Source organism: Mugil cephalus, chromosome 16 (assembly GCF_022458985.1).
Source record: "Mugil cephalus isolate CIBA_MC_2020 chromosome 16, CIBA_Mcephalus_1.1, whole genome shotgun sequence".
Classification (NCBI taxonomy): Eukaryota; Metazoa; Chordata; class Actinopteri; order Mugiliformes; family Mugilidae; genus Mugil; species Mugil cephalus.
In genome coordinates, this window is record NC_061785.1 from 5,153,854 (window position 1) to 5,172,170 (window position 18,317).

The following is an 18,317-nucleotide window of genomic DNA, read 5'->3' on the forward strand; positions in this document are numbered from 1 at the left end:
TCTCCAGTAGTCCTGCGGGGGTCCAGTTTGATAAGGATCAATTAATTAAACGCCAGGTTCAGTGATTAATCCAAATACACGAGTCGCTCATGCAGCACTAAACTGACACATGGTGATATTATCATAATCAAACATCAGAGTTTCATAAGCTTTAGTGGGGTTTCAATAAATTATTTTCTGCGTATTCTACTCTTAATTATTTATTTTTTTTGCAAACTGTTGTGTCTGCTTATGGGATGTAACAGGAGGAAGAGCCACAAGTGACGCAGCTCCAGGAAGGAAACCTGATATTAGCCATTGGAGCTGTGCAACAACCAGGAACTGATTGATTGCGAAACAAATTTTCGGTAAACAAGGCAGTTATTCATGATGCTACTTGCCGAATCAGAGCAAAACCGCAGACTGTAAACAGTATAAAAGAACGCAGAAGTGAAGCTAATAATGTTGCTCACCCCCCCGTTGGCCCTGGCTTCCACATTAGACGTTAAGCCGAATGAAAACATCACAAAAAAAAAACGTTGAAAACACTTTCCCCAAAGCTGCTTTCTGACATTCAACGTAGCTCTTATAACTAGGGATGTTTAATAGCACTAGTTTTCGTTTCGTTTCGATAATACCCAGAGTGGTATATTAGACAGAGTCTGGTCAACCAGGTGATGGACCGTCTGAGCTGTCCCTCTATGCTGATTGGTTCTGAGCTGGTCACGTGTTTCATGGGCGCCATGTTAGATACATCTAACCAATATAAACCCGTAGAGAAGTGGCAATAACAGAGAATAAAGTTGGATTTAAAGTTAAAATATGCGACAGTGCTCAGCCTACGGCCCAGCACAGGATCAGGAAAACACGGAGGAAACTCCACTGTTTCCCCAGTGAACAAAAACTGAGAAAATTATGGAGCAGAAGACGTTTGTTAAGATTTTATACAGGAAAAATAAAGTCATACCATTATTAATGTGGACCTTGATGTCAAACACTGCAGTAATCTGTACAAACCGACCTATAAGATGAAGATTTGTTTCAGAAGCTCATGGGAGGTTTGATTATAACTGAGTCCAGTAAAAGTATGGATGGGTACCACATCTCCACCTTTTAAAAAACATAAACCATGAGATCCAGCCTCTCAGGAACCTGGTTTTTATTTCAGCTACTTTTTCAGAATAATCAACCCCAGGTACATTTTACGATCTAAAAGGCTCAAAGGATTGAGTCAAGGATCCATTTCTGCAATTTACGGTGGAATGAACAGCATCCTGCGCTGTAAAACAACAGTAAGAGGTGATAACGCGTAGCCTTGCAAATGCAGTTCTCACTCCAAATATGCAGAGGCATAATTAATTTGCATAATTCTGACACATTATGAAAAGACCCTAATCGTCTAAAAAGGAGTTAACAAAAGTCTTGATGCTTGGCGTATTTTTAGCGCGGCTTATGTTCCCCACTCGGCGCTGATTTAAACCATTTGAGATCAAGTGTTTATTTTAATGAGCAGGTGGGTGAGATTATTGTTCAGAGAATAGCTCGCTAATTTTTCTGACTAATCTTCAAATGATTACACTGTTGACACGCCACGGAGAAAAGATGGATTCTGCTCTGCCCTGTCACACTTCACTGACAATCTTATTTTTAAAGCTGAATACAGCACTTTATAACTTTTTTTTTTAACTCCAGCAACAGTTTTTTTGGGGGGAAACGAGCCAACGCACGGTTAAATAATTATGCTGAATAGCAAGAATACGGTCATTTTTCTTATCCTGTTTATTCAGCTTAAGCTTGTTTTATTATCACTCGCGTTTCTTTCTTTAATGTCTCATGAAAAGAACCTTGAAGTGATTCGTTGTTTAAAGGTGCAGACAGGCTTACCTCGTTTTAATTATGTCTTCCATTGTGCCACTTTATACTTACTCCACCGCAATCCAAAGAAAAATATTGTATTTATCTGAATGGCTATTACTTCTTAAATTACACCAATCATAACAGCGTAACATTATGACCACCTTCCTATTATTGTGTAGATCTCCCCTGTGCCTCCAAAACAGTTGTGTCTCATAAGAGAATGGACATGGGCCTTCTCAGGGTGTCCTGGGGTGTCTGGTAACACAATGTTGTTAGTGTGGGGGCTTTTGGGTCCTGTGGGTTGAGGGGAGGGGCCTCAGATACTTGATCCGTTTGGCATCTAGTGAATTTGGAGGCCAGGTGTTTTTTTGAGTTGTCCCTTAAGTGTTTTTTTTTATGTCTGCTGCCATTAATAACTGTCACTGCTATGGGGTGGAGGGTGTCTGGTCTGGTCTAGGTGGGTGCTACATGTCTAAGTAACATCCACATGAGTGAATGCCAGCTGTAAAAGTTTCCCAGCCGAACACTGAATTGTCACAAGATGGTTTAAATGTTATTTATTTCTCCAGTCAGTGGTCATAATGTTGTGGCTCATCGGTGTCTCTTTGCAGGATGTTGCAATCTTTACAAAGATATTGCAAGCTTTACAAAGTATGCATCAACCCTAAGACGGGCCACTCTGCATCTGCATCTGCATTTGCGATTCATTCCAGATGCACGTAGTTTTGAGTTTGAGTTTCAGAGGCGACGCAGAGGGCGAAGCCTTCAGTGCGTTCTTATTCATTCGACAGGCACTATAATCACTTCAAATAAACACAATTATTCTCACAGTCTCTCCACCCCGAGTCCCTGGCCTCAAATGTCATGTTGTCAACACACACACACACATATACGCAGCTTGAGTCTGCCCTGTGTGCTCCTTCCCGGCTCCTTGTCCACTTGAATAAGCGCGGCGTGGAAACACAACACTGACAAATCCTGGCAGTTTTACACTTGATTTCAGGCCGCTGCATTCAAATGAAAGTGCAGGGAGAGGGCCTCGAGCAGAAGGGTCGCACATCAGCTACGAACATCATGTCTTCATCTGGACTCGGGCCGACTGAACACCTCTATTTACGGACTAATCCTAATCTTTTTATTGATTTGGGGGAAGGACGTGGAGACTTCCTAAAAGGCAGAGGCAGCAGGAGGAGACGCTACCGTACGTGCTGACGCGTACTCACGACAAAACCATCCGGTCGACTCGTGTTCGTTTTATTCAAATATATTCACTGACTCTTCAGCCCACAACATGACTCTGTTTCACAAGAAGCAGAATAATGACTCATGCTTTTATGAACTCAACTTTATTTGAATCTAACATTCAGATACAGCTCCCTGGGTACTTGTTTAGATCCCAAACCTCTGGGAAAACTGTAAAAACGTCTCCTTTAACACTATCAGTCCCCAAGGGCTTTATTATTATTATTATTATTATTATTATTTATTTTTGTGTTATTAGTTTTTCTTTCTGTGCAACTCTATCTCCTGGTAGGCCTCTTTCCCGAAGGCCTTCAGACTAAATCGTAGAAAAGTAGGTGATCAAGTGACATTTGAACAAAATAATAATAATTTTTAAAAAATGTGGTTTTGCTCAGGAGCCTCTGTCGTATGAAATGGGGCCAAACAGCGAAAAAGAAAAACACAACAGCTGACAAATATCCTATTTTGCTATGTCTATGTCTGTGTGTGCAGATTTTTTTAACGCCGTGCATCTTCACCACCTCTGTAAACCATTAAGTTGCAGTGAAAGCTACTTTGTGAAATTACAGATTTTCCATTAGTAAAGGAAGGTTTTCCTCCAGAATGAGCGGGTAAACAGTTCACCTCAGTGAAATGTTTGAATGGTAAAAATTTATGACATCCACCCGTTTATGAAAACCCATAAACGGGTGGATATGTGCACATATGTACCAATGCGCGTTACCTTTTTTAAGTCTAACAGGATATTTTTACGATGTGTTCTACTGGTGGGTGATTCTCAGTCATCCGGGTCAATCATGGGTTAAAAGCGGAGAACGAATTCCTTGTATGTTCCTATAATAGGACAAAAATGATGCTTTCACGTATGTTATTTGAGGAAGTGACTCACTGTCTTCTAAGGCAACATAAAGTGTTACAGAAAACTGTCATGTAACATGTACCTGCTATATCTTGTACTTGTTTCACGCATGTACGCTTTAAAGAAAAAAAAATGTACTGTTAACTGATGCCACCCACTAAACATTAGACGTGCAGATCATGTTTATATTGCGTCCATCGGTCCAAAACCAATTCTAGATGTGTACCAGTGTATCCGCGGAGTCTTGAAAAGTATTAAAAGTTGATCATTCAATTTTGGGGAAAGTATTAAAAAGTCTTAAAAATTTAAAGGTGCTTTTGAGGTAAATTTTGAGTTTAGTCTAAAACCATTAGAAAAAGTGAGTGAATTTTATTTGTTTATTAAAAATAAAGATAACATAAAAGCATTCATTCAAAAGTTCACTTTTTCTTTCTGTATTTATGGAATTAATCAGGTCTGGCTAAGATTAACCGCTATGCTAACGTAAGCTCTGGTTCTGCACCACAGCCATGTTCAGCCCCAGTTGCCTGATGGGAAAAATAAACTTCAGCTGAATTAAATAGAAACACCAGTGCATGCAAATCCAAAGACTGCATCCTCTATGTAAAGCTTTTTTCCTGGATTTTCTTCTGGTTCATCCACAGAGTTACAGGGGAAAAATAGGAAGAGACTGCAAATGTGCTTGTTGCACAGCCAGAAGGAACATATTTATACAGAAGATCAGTCCTTCACACCTTAATATGAGTTATTTCACAGATATTTTGTGCAGGATAAACTGAGATTTAAAAAAATAAATAAAAGTTTAGTGATTTTAGAAGAGAACTGACCCTTTAAACTGTCCCGCTGCTGAATCTGTTAAAAGCCTGACAAGTTTAAACTGTATAAATAGGTTCATATCTTGCCAGTTTTCCTACGTCTGGTACTTCTACAATGCCTCAAATGTAATATACCCAAAATCAGAAAGCCATAACCTTGAATTGAAACGACTCCTCTGTTGTCCCGTAGTTGAGTGCGGAGCGGAGGAAGTGGAAAGCGCTTTGCTTCGCTCCCTTTTTCAAAAGGCCCCCAGTGAGAAAATCCCTATTAAATTCTCTTTTCATTTGAGCGATCTCTTCACGAGGCTAAATAAAGGGGAAAGCTAGTCCACTGTGGGGAGGGAATGGGTATTATTAGGCCACTTCCACCGCAGCACAGACTGAATTATGCGAACGGTCACCTTAATTGACTCGTCCTCCGTTTCTCCTCTGGACTGCAAAATAAGCAACACGGAGAACAGCGCCCAGAGAAGAATGTAGACGCCGTTAATATGGATTTGTGTTTAGGAGTCTTCCTTTTATTTACATTCATGGTGGCTTTCTGATAGTTAGATATGGAAATAAAACATGCACATTTCAGCCAGATCATTCGAGAGAAGAGTAAAGAGAGCAATCTATGTCAAATTATAAAGTCTTTATGGCCTATGACCAGTTGGTTTGTTGACTTCACGGCTGTAATCATCACAATAACAACATGGCCGCCTCCTAGAAGAAGACAGGTGAGGAGTCCAGTGTGTGGAATTACTTTTCTAAACATGAAGCCCATACTACCGTGACATGTCAGTCCTGAAATACAACCACAGTACTGCTGCAATGCATCAGAAAACACATCTAGCAGAGGAACGGTCCAAATCCTCTGGACATCAGTCAATTAACAACTTCACCAAACGTCCTGAGCTAACAGAGAGAAGGAGGCTGCACATCAACTATTTGATGAAGTTATTAGAGCTTTAGCTGCAGGGAAGTACTTGCTACACTGTCCCATCTATCGACACACCATGTAGTACCACTAAATGCTATTGATGGTGCTGAGTTGCTGCATGTTTTTATACAGACTATACATATCTGTTCTCAGCTTTTGTATTCAGGTCAATAATACAGATTTCACTATTGTCTGTTGTTTGTTTTTTTTATTAGTGACGTCATCAGAGACTTCATCACGTAACAGTCGACTTTAAAAAACCTGAACTCATGCAGCCTCTACGATCTGGAGGTTAACAGACACTAGTCACGTTTGTGATGGGCAACACTCACAGATGTTCTTATTTAAACACCAACTCCTCAACCTCCTCCTTTAGAACCAAAGACTTTGATGAAACGTCTTCAAGAAACTCTACAAGTCCAGTTGCCTTTCATTTTAAAGAAGGAAGGAAGAAAGGAACAAAAGAAGGAAGTAAAGAAAGAAGTAAAGAAGGAAGTAATGAAGGAAAGAATTAAAGAAGGAAGTAAAGAAGGAAGGAAGTACAGAAGGAAGGAAGGAAGTAAACAATGAATGAAGTAAAGCAGGAAGGAAGTAAATAAGGAAGTAAAGAAAGAAGTAAAGAAGGAAGTAACAAAGGAATGAAGTAAAGAAGGAAAGAAGTAAACAAGGAAGGAAGTAAACAAGGAATGAAGTATAGAAGGAAAGAAGTAAACAAGGAAGGAAGTAAACAAGGAATGAAGTATAGAAGGAAAGAAGTAAACAAGGAAGGAAGTAAACAAGGAATGAAGTAAAGAAGGAAGTAAAAAAGGAATGAAGTAAAGAAAGAAGTAAACAAGGAATGAAGTAAAGAAGGAAGCAATAACGTACAGAAGGAAATAAAAAAGGAATAAAGTGAAGAAGGAATTAAAGAAGGAAGGAATAAAGAAGGGAGGAAGTAAACAAGGAAGTAAAGAAGGAGGACAACTCCTCCACCTCCTCCTTTAGAACCGAAGACTTGGATGAAATGTCTTCAAGAATCTTAAAACAATCTTTAAAATTAGGTTTGTGTATCTGTAAGAATCTGCTTTAGATTAACACATTTGAAGGAAAAAAAACCTTCATTAAAATGTTGATACAATCAGTGACTTAATCATGATATTAACCAACTATCTGATGATGGATTATTAGTTTAAATATATATAGACCTCACCTTCAGGCACTTAGGATACACTTTTCATTATTTAGCGATCTTGTACTTCATTTCATTTCTTGCTCCAAATAAACTGTGGCATACAGTAAATACTTTCATCCCGGCAACTGTTTGCTGAGCCGCTCAGTTTGATTCTGGTATTGTCAGCTTCTCAACAGCCCAAATAAACGGGGTCATACGCCGTGGGGTTCGTCTAACTGGTTCAGACATGGCAGGTGTGAAGTCTCTGTGAGCTCAGTGTGGGGGAAACAAGAGACCCTTTCGTCCCAGGGGACTGACACCAGCAGCTCACGAGTGGATCTCAACTATTAATGGGTGGATGAAGACGGTTCTGACACTGTGGCCTCCAGCAGATCTGCAGCAGGTTAGTTTATTTTATATGAAAAATATGAAACAAACTTACAAAAAATAAAAGCCTAGACTTCTACAGATATCTACAGTTAAGAACTCACTTTGAGAAACATTAAAACAACTGAGGAGGTAGGAGCATGTCTGATTAATGTTTTTGTTTAGGTTATTAATTAAAAACGTACGTTAAATCCAGATGGGAGCTTTTAACGTACCTAAAACTCAATGTCCCCATATGGGAATGTATGGTCTCAGCAGGTTAAGCAGTTTAATAAATAATAAACCTGAGCATGGGCATTTGTGGAGATTGTGTGGGGACGACTCTGTAGGTCATTTCCACATATTCTGGGATTATCCTCTTATCTCCTCTTTCTGGATGGACGCAATCAGATCCATCATCATCCATCAGAACAAAGGTCAACTTCACTTTTGATGTTATATATTTAGGAAATATACCTGGTGGGCTCAAGAAAGTTGAGAGATATTTATTGCAGATACTACTGGCAGGTAGCACAAAGCAAAAAAAAAATAAAAATAAAAAATGGTTGAATGCGAGTGAGAGAAACTGGTAGTCTTACACATTGTTCGTGGTACTGTAGGAAAACACAGCAGCTGTGGCGGATCGGATCATAGGGCAGGAAATTAAGAGAAGATGGACACTTGAATATCTTGCATTGGACTATCTGATGTGTAAACTACACAGCAAAGACGATTTAAAAAAACAAACATGGGAACCCTTTCTGTCATATATTGGTTTGAATATTTCCTTCAGTCTCGCAAGAGGGTTTGTATCATAGCTCCGAGCACTCTGCCTCATAAACGACATCTTGCCACTGATGTGCTTTAATTTCTACGTGCTCCTCTCCGATCATGTGGATGTATCATGCATGACCGACAAAATGTGCCGCTATAAGTGGCAGAGAAGAAGTCAAGTCAGTACACGACATAATCACAGTACAAACTATATCTAAGCAGCTTGCCGTTCAAAACTAAACTGTGATGCACACAATGAAGCAAGTAAAGATGTAAAGAAGGAAATAAAGAAAGAGGGAAGGACGGAGGAAGTAAAGGAAGTAAAGCAGGAAATAAGGAAGTAAAAGAGGAAGTAAGGAAGTAAAGCAGGAAGTACAGGAGGAAGTAAAAGAGGAAGTAAAATAGGAAGTAAGAAAGTAAAGGAAGTAAGGGAGAAGTAAAGCAGTAAATGAGGAGGTAAACAAGGAAGTAAAGCTGAAAGTAAGGAAGTAAAGGAGGAAGTAAGCAATGAAGGAGGAAGTGAAGAAGGAAGTAAAAGAATAAGTATGGCAGTAAATGAAGAAGTACAAGTAAAAAGGAAAGAAGGAAGAATGGGAGGAAGTAAAGCAGAAAGTAAGGGAGTAAAAGAGGAAGTAAGGGAGGAAGTAAAGGAGGAAGTAAACAAGGAAGTAAAGGAGGAAATAAAGCAGGACATAAAGAAGGAAGTAAGGAAGTAAAGGAGGAAGTGATAAAGTAAACATGGAAGTAAGGAAGCAAAGCAGGAAGTAAATGAGGAACTAAGGGAGGAAGTAAAGGGGAAGTAAGTAAGTAAAGGAGGAAGTAAGACAGTAAACAATAAAGTAAACCAGGAAGTAGAGGAAGTAAAGCGGGAAGTAAGGAAGTAAAGGAGGAAAGTGGAAAAGTGGCTACAGAAACCATGATTTTTATTATTTAAATGAGTAAACAGACAAATCATCCACCAATACATTGAAGGATTTAGACGAAGTATTGACCATCTCCACTTTCTAGCAGTAGACTTAATCTCAAAAGCAGCATTTTGACTTTTAACAGGATACTCAAATCTTTCATAGCGGCACAGTTTCTCAATAAGCCACATCAGTGAGTCAGCACGCACAACAACAAGGGCCCTGAAACTGAAGAATTAAACCATCACTCATCTTGACGTTTACATTTGTTCTTCCCGTTCTTCCCGTCACACAGATTCTATTAAAACCACCTTCCTTAATAAAGATAGATAATAAAACAAGATAATAAAGAGAGCAGTCGCAAGTGCAACAACTGTTTGCCAGTGTATCTCAAGTTTGTCATCACAGAGGAAGCCACTGTTGAGTACTTCAGATAGTCTACATGGTGAAGCCATTTGTAGGTTGCAGTTATGGCTTAGAACTCAATCATAAATTATCACTGGTGTTGTGGGTCGTAATTAATGTGCTGACCTTTTTACTTTGTAGACACACAAACCTCCTGCTTTGATCTGTGTTTTAAAGTAGAAAATGGCTGAAATTATAAATAATTAGTCCTTTTTTATATATATAGTTGTGTGCCAAAGTGAAGTTAAGCTTCTCTGGATTTTTTCCCACTGCACTCTACACTGATCAGCCACAACATTAAAACCACTGACAGATGATGTTCTGCTGGGAAACTTTCGGACCTGGCATTCATTCGTTTGGACCCAAAGGCAACAACATCCCGTTACCAGACACCACATCAGAAGGCCCATGTCTATTCTCGGATGAGTAACAACTGTTTTTGGAGGCACAAAGGAGACCTAAACAATATTAGGAAGGTGGCTATAATGTTATGACTGATCAATGAAGTGGATGCGAGGCTCTTGCTAGCTATTAGCAACAATCAACATTCATGACTGAATGGAAAAGTGATTTTTATTACGCCACACTCCCTGTTTTCTGGGAGGACTCCTTCCAGGGACTTGCCTGTTTCCACAGCTGAGCTTGGACAGTCGTCCATTAACACTGATTTCCATATTAGCTAACTGGAGCCCACACTATAAGTGATGATTTCTCGGGGAGTTGTGGTTTCTATATACTGGAAAAATCAAAAAAAGGTTGATCAATAGAATCCAAAAACACTAAGTAAGAATGATGATCTGCAAAGGCTATTATCTGGCACAGAAAAAGTCGATAACATTACGTTGATGCCAAAATAAGGGGAAAAATTAAACAATGGATGTGGAATAAATCTAATTTAACGTGGCGTGTTGGACTGGAACAGCTAAGTATGTGCGGTAAGCCCACAGTGAGAGACAGTCTCATAAATCAACGTTATGACGTTGGCATTTTATTGGCCAGTCGGTCATTAGAGGCCCTCGCTGATTGATCAAGCTGGTCAGCTCGGCGGAGTGACACAGGTGGCGGTGAGTGAAGGTGATTAATGGCCCTTCTCATCAAAACAGGTGTGGACAAAAAAAAAAATGGAAATGTCGAGGGGCTCTAGTGGAACAGAAAATATATGCCGAAGGCGTAACGCTTCCGTACAGTTTGCAGATGTGAACATTTAGCAGATTGGGATAGAGGTAACCTTTCCAAGATCGTGTGTGTGAGTGCCAAGGAGAAATCAAACTTTCTGTATTTTTGGACGATATTTAGTTGAAAATCTTCTGTTTATTTATTAAGTATTAGGGCCACCCATGAGGACGTAGATTTTTCATCATGCACTTCGAGATAAGTTTACATCCCTCCTTCAGCGGACAAGGCAACAGTCTAATATATCAGCAATATAACTGAAAAAATAATCGCACTACAATTATATATTCTCAAAATTAACTATTAATTAAGCCCCAATACTCTTCTGTGGAGTAATGGCATATGGTACCGCCAGTTTGAAAGTTGACTTTATTCGCGAATTTGCATTTTGACTTTTTCTCAACATTTCGATTTTTTTCTAGAAATTTTGACTTTTTTTCTTGAAATTCTTACCATTTACTATTTTTTTGAAATTTTGATTTTTTTTTCAACATTTTGACATTTTCTTGAAATTTTGTCATTTTTTCTCAAAATTTCCATTTTTTTCTGGAAATTTTGACTTTTTTTTCTCAAAATTGTATTTTAACTTTTTTTGTCCCACATTTCAACTTTTTTTTCTCTAAATTTTGACTTTTTTTCTCAAAATTGTATTTTAACTTTTTTTCCCCCACATTTCACCGTTTTCCTCAAAATTTTGACTTTTTTCTCAAAATTGTATTTGAACCTTTTTCTCCCACATTTCAACTTTTTGTTTTTGCAAAATTTTGTCTTTTTCTCAACATTTCAACCTTGTTTTCCAAATTTCAACTTTTTTCATCAAAGTACATGATGAAAAGAAAAATCTACCTCCTCTCATTTTTTCTGGCCCTAATACTCTTCCGTAGAAATCCACACCTGCGTCAAAACACTCATGTGTTTGTAGATACTGAGTAAAGGACCCAAGAGTCTGAGCAGCACATATTTCTACCACATGTAAACACTCTACGCAGGAAGAACTGATTAAAACGCGACGATGACAAAATAAGAGAACCGCCGAGGATCCAGCAGCCCTGCGATAAATATCAGTTTGTCATAGTTCATAATGTTTTTTGGTGATTAAACCGTGGTTATTTCTAGTCCTTGCAGAGCAAAGTTATGAGATTTTGTCAGTGCTCGCAAAAGGGGGCCAACATGTTGTTCCTGTCTGGTAATAAAGGTTTGCAGCAATTTTGCAGTGTTTGAAGCAGATGCACCAGCAGCAATAGGGCTTTCATTACAGCAGCACATTTACACCCATCATCGGATGAACCTCATGAACCTCAGGGTATTAGAAAACAAACGGCGGCTCTTTCTGCCCACAGATGGTGTCGCTCTGTTGTCGTATTCACTACCTTGTAACTGGAAATTTTGAGATCACGAGTTGAGAGAGTAGAATAAATTTCCTACGTTAAGTTACTCGGTCGTTAGCATGTTAAACCGAGCATCTGTGGTTTCTAGAGGCCAAGCTTTTATCGTCTGAACACAACTTCGCATTGTTGTAACTACAATCTCATCTGTCCTGTGCAGGAGCTCTCATAATGTCTCAATGGCACAGCATAGCGGGACATTAAAATGTAATGGAGCCATCATTAATTTCATTAGTCACACCTGAGCCTTTCATGCGCTACGTCAGGATGTCTTCTGAGGCACGGTCCATTAGTGTGGGGGGACCGCTTGGCCTCTTTCTGACTGTCTGATGTCTCAATTTGCCTTAACTGTCCATTTTGAAATGGCAACTGTCTGCAAAAGACTCGCACTTGAACTAATTTCTTGTTAGTTTGCATCAGCAGCAAAGTCCCACAGTTACATGAGGTTATATGACAGCCTCCCTAAGCTGAGAAGCTCTGCCTCCTTCAGCATCTTCTCAAACTTGCACTTTAACACAGTGTCATTTTTTTTCCTTTTTCCTCGATTACTGTTTGTTCTGATGATCATGCTCGTCTGAGACAAATAACAATCTAATCAAATCAAAAATGTACCAACTGACAGCAGCTACAACAAAGAAATCTCCACTTCTTGTTTTCCTGTAGTTTACTCTTAGAAGTGGAGCCGAACCTGACTACGGTAATTGGAAAGTCACAAATAACATGTTTTTTTTTACAAATACTTATTTCAAACAAATAGTTTACAAATTATTTGTATTCGAGAGCAAGACAAACATCCTATCACAAAGCTGCCTTTTCTTTTCTCGAGTCAGGGCGAAAAGTCTGGACTCTGTAACACAGGAGGCTCTGACTGGACCAAACATCACTAGTTTTGTGGAATAGATTTTTTTACCAGGCTGCAAATAACTTTTGGGAAGCTGAGTTGGACCGAGAGATTATTCCATTACGTTACATTAGTATTGAGACGTCTGCAGTCAGGTTCTCTCATGTTAGCATTCGTCTGGTAGCTCAATAATTCAGACTATTGTTTATTGCTTATGGTAAATGGCACTTTTCTAACTATTGGTGCTCAAAGAGCTTTACAGTCACAGAGGTTCAGTGTCTTGCCAAAAGACACTTTGGCATGTGTCCTATTCTGGGTATGGAACCACTAACGTCTCTACCTACTGACACACAGTCACTCCTATTGTCGCCCACAGTCACCAAATCATCATCACAGTCATGTTCTGCCCCTTCAAGTCAGAATAAATCACCTCTATTAGCTGCTATTATTGCAAAACATCAACCAATACTGCAGATACATCCATAATTATTATAATAGACAATTAAAGAACACTTATTGTTACACATGCATATCCTAAATTAGAAGTATAAATGACCTATTTTGAATTTTATCTGAATATAAATACTTTTTTTCCGCTCAAAAAATATAAATACAAATATTGGATGCTTTGCACATCCCTATACACTACTATGGAACTCAATAAACGTGAAACTTTTCTGCAAAAACAAAGAAATATTAAACTTTAACTCGGTAAATGCATTGTTTATTTGCTATTCTGTCCACTTTTTTCTCATTTACTGCACATTCAAGCTGTGGATTAATAAACTAAGATATGAGCAAATCCTTTCTAAGAAAAACTTTCATACCCCTTATTTGCAAGAAAACGCTTTCCACACAAGCACACGCCACTCCAGGAAACGAATGAGCGAAATGAAAGTTTACAATGAGTGAGCACTGGTCAGCGGTGGACTTTTGAAAGCTGAAATGAGAAAATCAAAGCGGTGGCGTCCCACCTGCGTTGACAGCCTTCGCCAGCCGGCGCAGCCTCCTCTGATGGGTCTTCCCTCTGTAGTGGATCTGCGCCTGGGCGCTGGAGTTCAGCTGAATGTTGCACACCTGGCACATGGTGGCGCTACCGCTGCCCTGCCGCCGCTCCCGTTTGGCCTTGAGCCCCACGACCACCCTCCTCTCTTCTTCGTCTTCCTCCTCTTCCTCCTCATCCTGCCCCTCCTGGCTCTTGGGAGGAGGGCTGATGTCCGGCCAGTCGCTGCTCTTTGGACGCTTCATATCTGAAATTAGTGATTTAAAAAAAAGTGTTGGAAATCCGTAGGGAACAGGGGCAGTAGCGTGAGAAATAGTCTGCATTTAGCCCGATCCTCCACAGGGGGGCAACAGAGCAGCACGACTTCCTCCAGAGCCGTGCTGATCTTTTTCATTAGTCAAACTGCTCTGTCATTGTAACATTTTAACTGTAACAGAGACAATTTATAGGCACACAACGGATGCTTTCCAGCTGGATTTATCTACACCCTTTAACCCGAGTGTCAGCTTGTACAAACGTGTGAATATGTCCCCGTGCATGCGTTAAAATATCTCTGACATCCCATTAAACGGCCAGAAACAAGATACTTATCTGCAGCCTGTAGATAAGTATCTCGTTCCAGCAGCTCTCTATTCATGAGATAATAAAAGCTGATTCCCAGGGTGCACAGAGACATGTCTCTTTGTGCGAGCATGCAGCCTTAATACCTGTAATGGCTGAGCGATTATGGCAGACTGACAGCATAAATCAAGCCAAACGCGAGCTCCGCTGTGCATGTGTCACACAAAGTCTAAGTGAATTCTTTGTTTTGGTTCTGTTCATACAATAATGGCTCCAATTAAGCCTCCTCCCCGCCCTCTCCCTCTAGTCTCCACCCTACCCCACCCCTCGCCAAACAGAAACCATCATTTTGCAAGAAAAAAAAAAAAAAAAAAAGAAATCAACTCGACGAGATGAAAGTGGAATGGAAATGCTGGAATTCTTCACCCTCCGAAAAAGACCAGCACGGACTTCAAAGCCGCAGCCATCTCCACAATTATGTGAATGAAAAGTCTGCCGACAGGGGCCGGAGCTGGAGCTGCTGCTGGTGCAGATGCTGACTGGAATAAAAAAGGTCAAAAAACAGTGAACAATTTTCCAAAAAAAAGAAGAAGAAAAAAAGGCAGGAGCAGACTGCAGAGCGTGGATACTGTTCTGCTGCTCTGTTCCTTCTGTTCATAACAAAAGAAAATGTATTGACATGAATGTTTGAAGCAGACAATGGGAGAAAATGGGCTTCAGAAACTCTATTTAACCATTATCTGTACAAAGATTATGATATTGATCACAAAAAAAATGTACTGAAACTGGAAGTGCATGCCAAATATCTGAGCTCACAATATAGGAGCTGAAGTGATATATTTATATGTTGTTGTGGAGAAAGACCAGAAGTGATGAGACTGAGAAAGACGTGCTGCAAGGGGACAGGCTTGTTATCATTATCATTATCTCTGCCCAGCTGCACATTTCCTGTGTTAAATCTTCACAGTGAACATAATTCACAGAAATCCAAATGGTGGAATTGTATTGTTAAGAAAAGCCATGCACCTGAAAGTACAGGTCATGCATTAAAAATGAAAGGGTTAAAGGAGAACCACTTTATTTTAGGTTTCAGGCAAATTTTACTAATTATTCATCGGCAACATGGATGGAAAGCAGGAAAAAATACAATGACAATGTCCAGATTTGACTCTTATGATCAGCTGTACCTATTTATTGCACACAAGGAAAACCCAGAGTCAAGATTTAACTATTAATCTCCGATGAGACCCGGCGTCCTCATATGGGGACATTACATTTTTGGTTTGTTGCAGCTTCTTATTCTGCTTCATTTAGACCTGGTGTCCTCATAAGGAGACACTTTTGTCCACCATGTCCTGGTAGCGAAGGGTAAATACACTTGTTTATTTATGCTAATTAACTTTTCTAGTTTGATATCACATGGAAATTTAACAAAAATAACAAGTACTCGTTCGAGGACGTTGGGATTCCGTCATTTCCAGTTTTATATTTTGGTTCACATTGATTAAATTGTAACACTGAAATAATCCGTGTGTCCACAAAATTTCTTTCAAAAACTACTTTCAGTTCAAAGATTATGCTTTTATATATATATATATATATTTCTTAGGTCCTATTAATCCAAAATACCTCATCTTATTGAATCTTGTCTGAAAGACATTCCAAACAAATACTTGGCTCTCAGGAGGTTAAAGGAAAAAAGAAAAGCTGTCATTTGCTTTGTTTAACTATAACCACTGAAATTCTAAATAAAAATACAGAAAGCGCAGATTACCAGCTTATCCTAAATTCAATCAACAGACGAGAAAATGACACATAAATCTCAAAAGCAACAACAAACAGCTGTCAAACATGTACAAAATACGCCACCAGTCAACTCTTTATTCTCACATATGACCGAGCCATAGATTGCGATCCAAAACAAGATCCAAGAACCAACGCAGACAAATGCTCTCCAGCTGTCTGAGCTACAATACGTGTCTCAGTTCTACCAGACAGCTGCTGCCTCAGAGGTCAAACTCTCGCCTTCAAAGTGTTTTGTCAGTAAACGGTCTACGATCACAGAGCGGTGTAGATGTGGAGACCGGGTCGGACCAAGTGACATGTGGGCTGAATCCCTGCTATTCGTGAATAAATGGAGGGTAAAAAAACCATCAGAGGTCTGTTTACTAGTGACATGTGGGTCGATGCTGAAATATCGATACTTCCAATAGCAGGATTTCATGCCATAAAGTCGATTCTCAAATCAAAATATCAATACTTTGGAAAGTGGAAAGTGACTAAACTATTGAGTTTGTGAAACACCTCAGGTTAAACCACAACACAGAATATGAGACATTTACAATGAGGAGGACGTCTTTCTTTTTTTTAGTCTTTGAAAAAGCATTTTCACATATTTTGTATGATTGTGTCCTTTGTTGTTGTATTAGCTCGGCTATATAATAAATGAGGCCACTACCTCAATACAAATGAATAAATAAACTACTCTGATGTCTTGTATTCTTTATGAAGCTATGATTTGAAATACTCGGATATCGGATCAGTATCGCCGATACCAGCCTGAATTTTACTCAGTATCGGAGTGATATTGAACATCACTACTGTTGTTTACTCATTTTTTTAAGGCTAGCTTGTAAAATCTAAATACACAGATGCACCGAAACTGACACCAAAGAAACTACGGACAACAAATGTCGACGGTGGCGTCACCTCACGTCGCCTCAGTCCAGCCCAAAAATTTGCACCTGAACTCACGTTAAAGACATTCAGGAAACCAGAAGAGCTATCATTAGCATGGACGCTAGCAAGAACTCCAAACCGTTGTGCAGACCTGGCCTGTCGTCATGTCAAGAAAATATTTGTGTATTTAAATGTTCATATTAGAAGACGACGAGTCTTCATTGTTTCCATCGTGTTGTTTTTTTCTGCTTTTCTTCATCTTGTCGCTTCACACTCACACCCAGACTCACTCTCCTGCCAATTCAGAAACTAAAATCCACAAACCCTCACGTGTACACACACCCAGTGAACCGAAATTACAATGGTGGACGACACATGAACATGACCTAATGTCTTTCTTGGAGGATATTTCTAAATTAAAGGGAATCCCTGACCATTTACCAAGAAGCTGACGCCCCCATGCTCTTCAGGGAGCTGTTTTTAAGTCCTGGCTCGTTATTTATTCCTAGGGTCGAGGCTCAGATGCGTGTGTTTGCTAATGTCTAATGATATACTCTAATCCACTGTTGGCGTAAACCCTTTAACACATTGGAACTTGCCGAGCTGCTCCACTCAATCATCTTAATGTGGTCAGCTGGATTCAGCCCCATTAAAAAAAAATAAATAAATAAAAAATAAAACAACTTTCAACAGGTTGCTGGGTGGCCAGAAGCAGCTGCTGGTTAATGCTGGCACTACATCCAGGTCTGCTTTGCCTGCCTGGCACTGACCAGATAGGGGCGGCTGGGCCAATGGCGCACACAACAAAAGGCAAAAGGTGGGACACCTCCCTCCCTCCCTCCCTCCTCTCCCCCCTGCTGCAGCCGAGGGTGGAAGCTCTTCACAAAAGTAACTTCGAGTGATGCAGAAGTTTGTTCCCAGATAAGAGTGGTGCAGTGCATCTCCAGCATCAGCATAAAAGGGGATAAAAGCTCTGTTGCATAATGTGGTGTTAGGGAAATGCCACTCTTACTAAAGAGATTACACAGAGCCACATACTAAACTGCTGTATCAGAAGGAAAGATAAAAGCAGAAAAAGAAGATAACACAGAGACACACTTTAAATATCTAGATAGTTCGAAAAGGAAATAAAAAAGCTGCTGAAATATCTAAATATTAGTTAAAACTGTGGGTTATTTTTCCACCATATATATATATGAAGCTGTGTGAGTTACTTACTGGTTGCATTATCCAGACAGTCTAGTCATCCAGTAAGTGGACAGTGGGATCTGGAGCTCGAGCATCACAAACTTAGTACCCTTATCTACGAACACCGTGTCTGTTGTCCTGTTATCTGTCCACAGCAGCTCTTTAAATACCAGCACTCATCTGCTGTTCGGTCAGGGTGTTGGTTTGAGGATG

General features: G+C 39.7%; 1 protein-coding gene across 1 annotated transcript in view; it reads right to left on the reverse strand.

Annotated features, from left to right (window-relative positions):
• LOC125021921 (zinc finger protein 385C-like) overlaps positions 1 to 18,317 on the reverse strand; it is an 82,915-nt gene that overhangs the window by 33,999 nt on the left and 30,599 nt on the right. Inside the window, exon 2 of the mRNA XM_047608117.1 lies at positions 13,648 to 13,923. Within this exon, the coding sequence (XP_047464073.1) occupies positions 13,648 to 13,923 (276 nt within the window). The remainder of the gene's footprint in view (positions 1 to 13,647; positions 13,924 to 18,317) is intronic.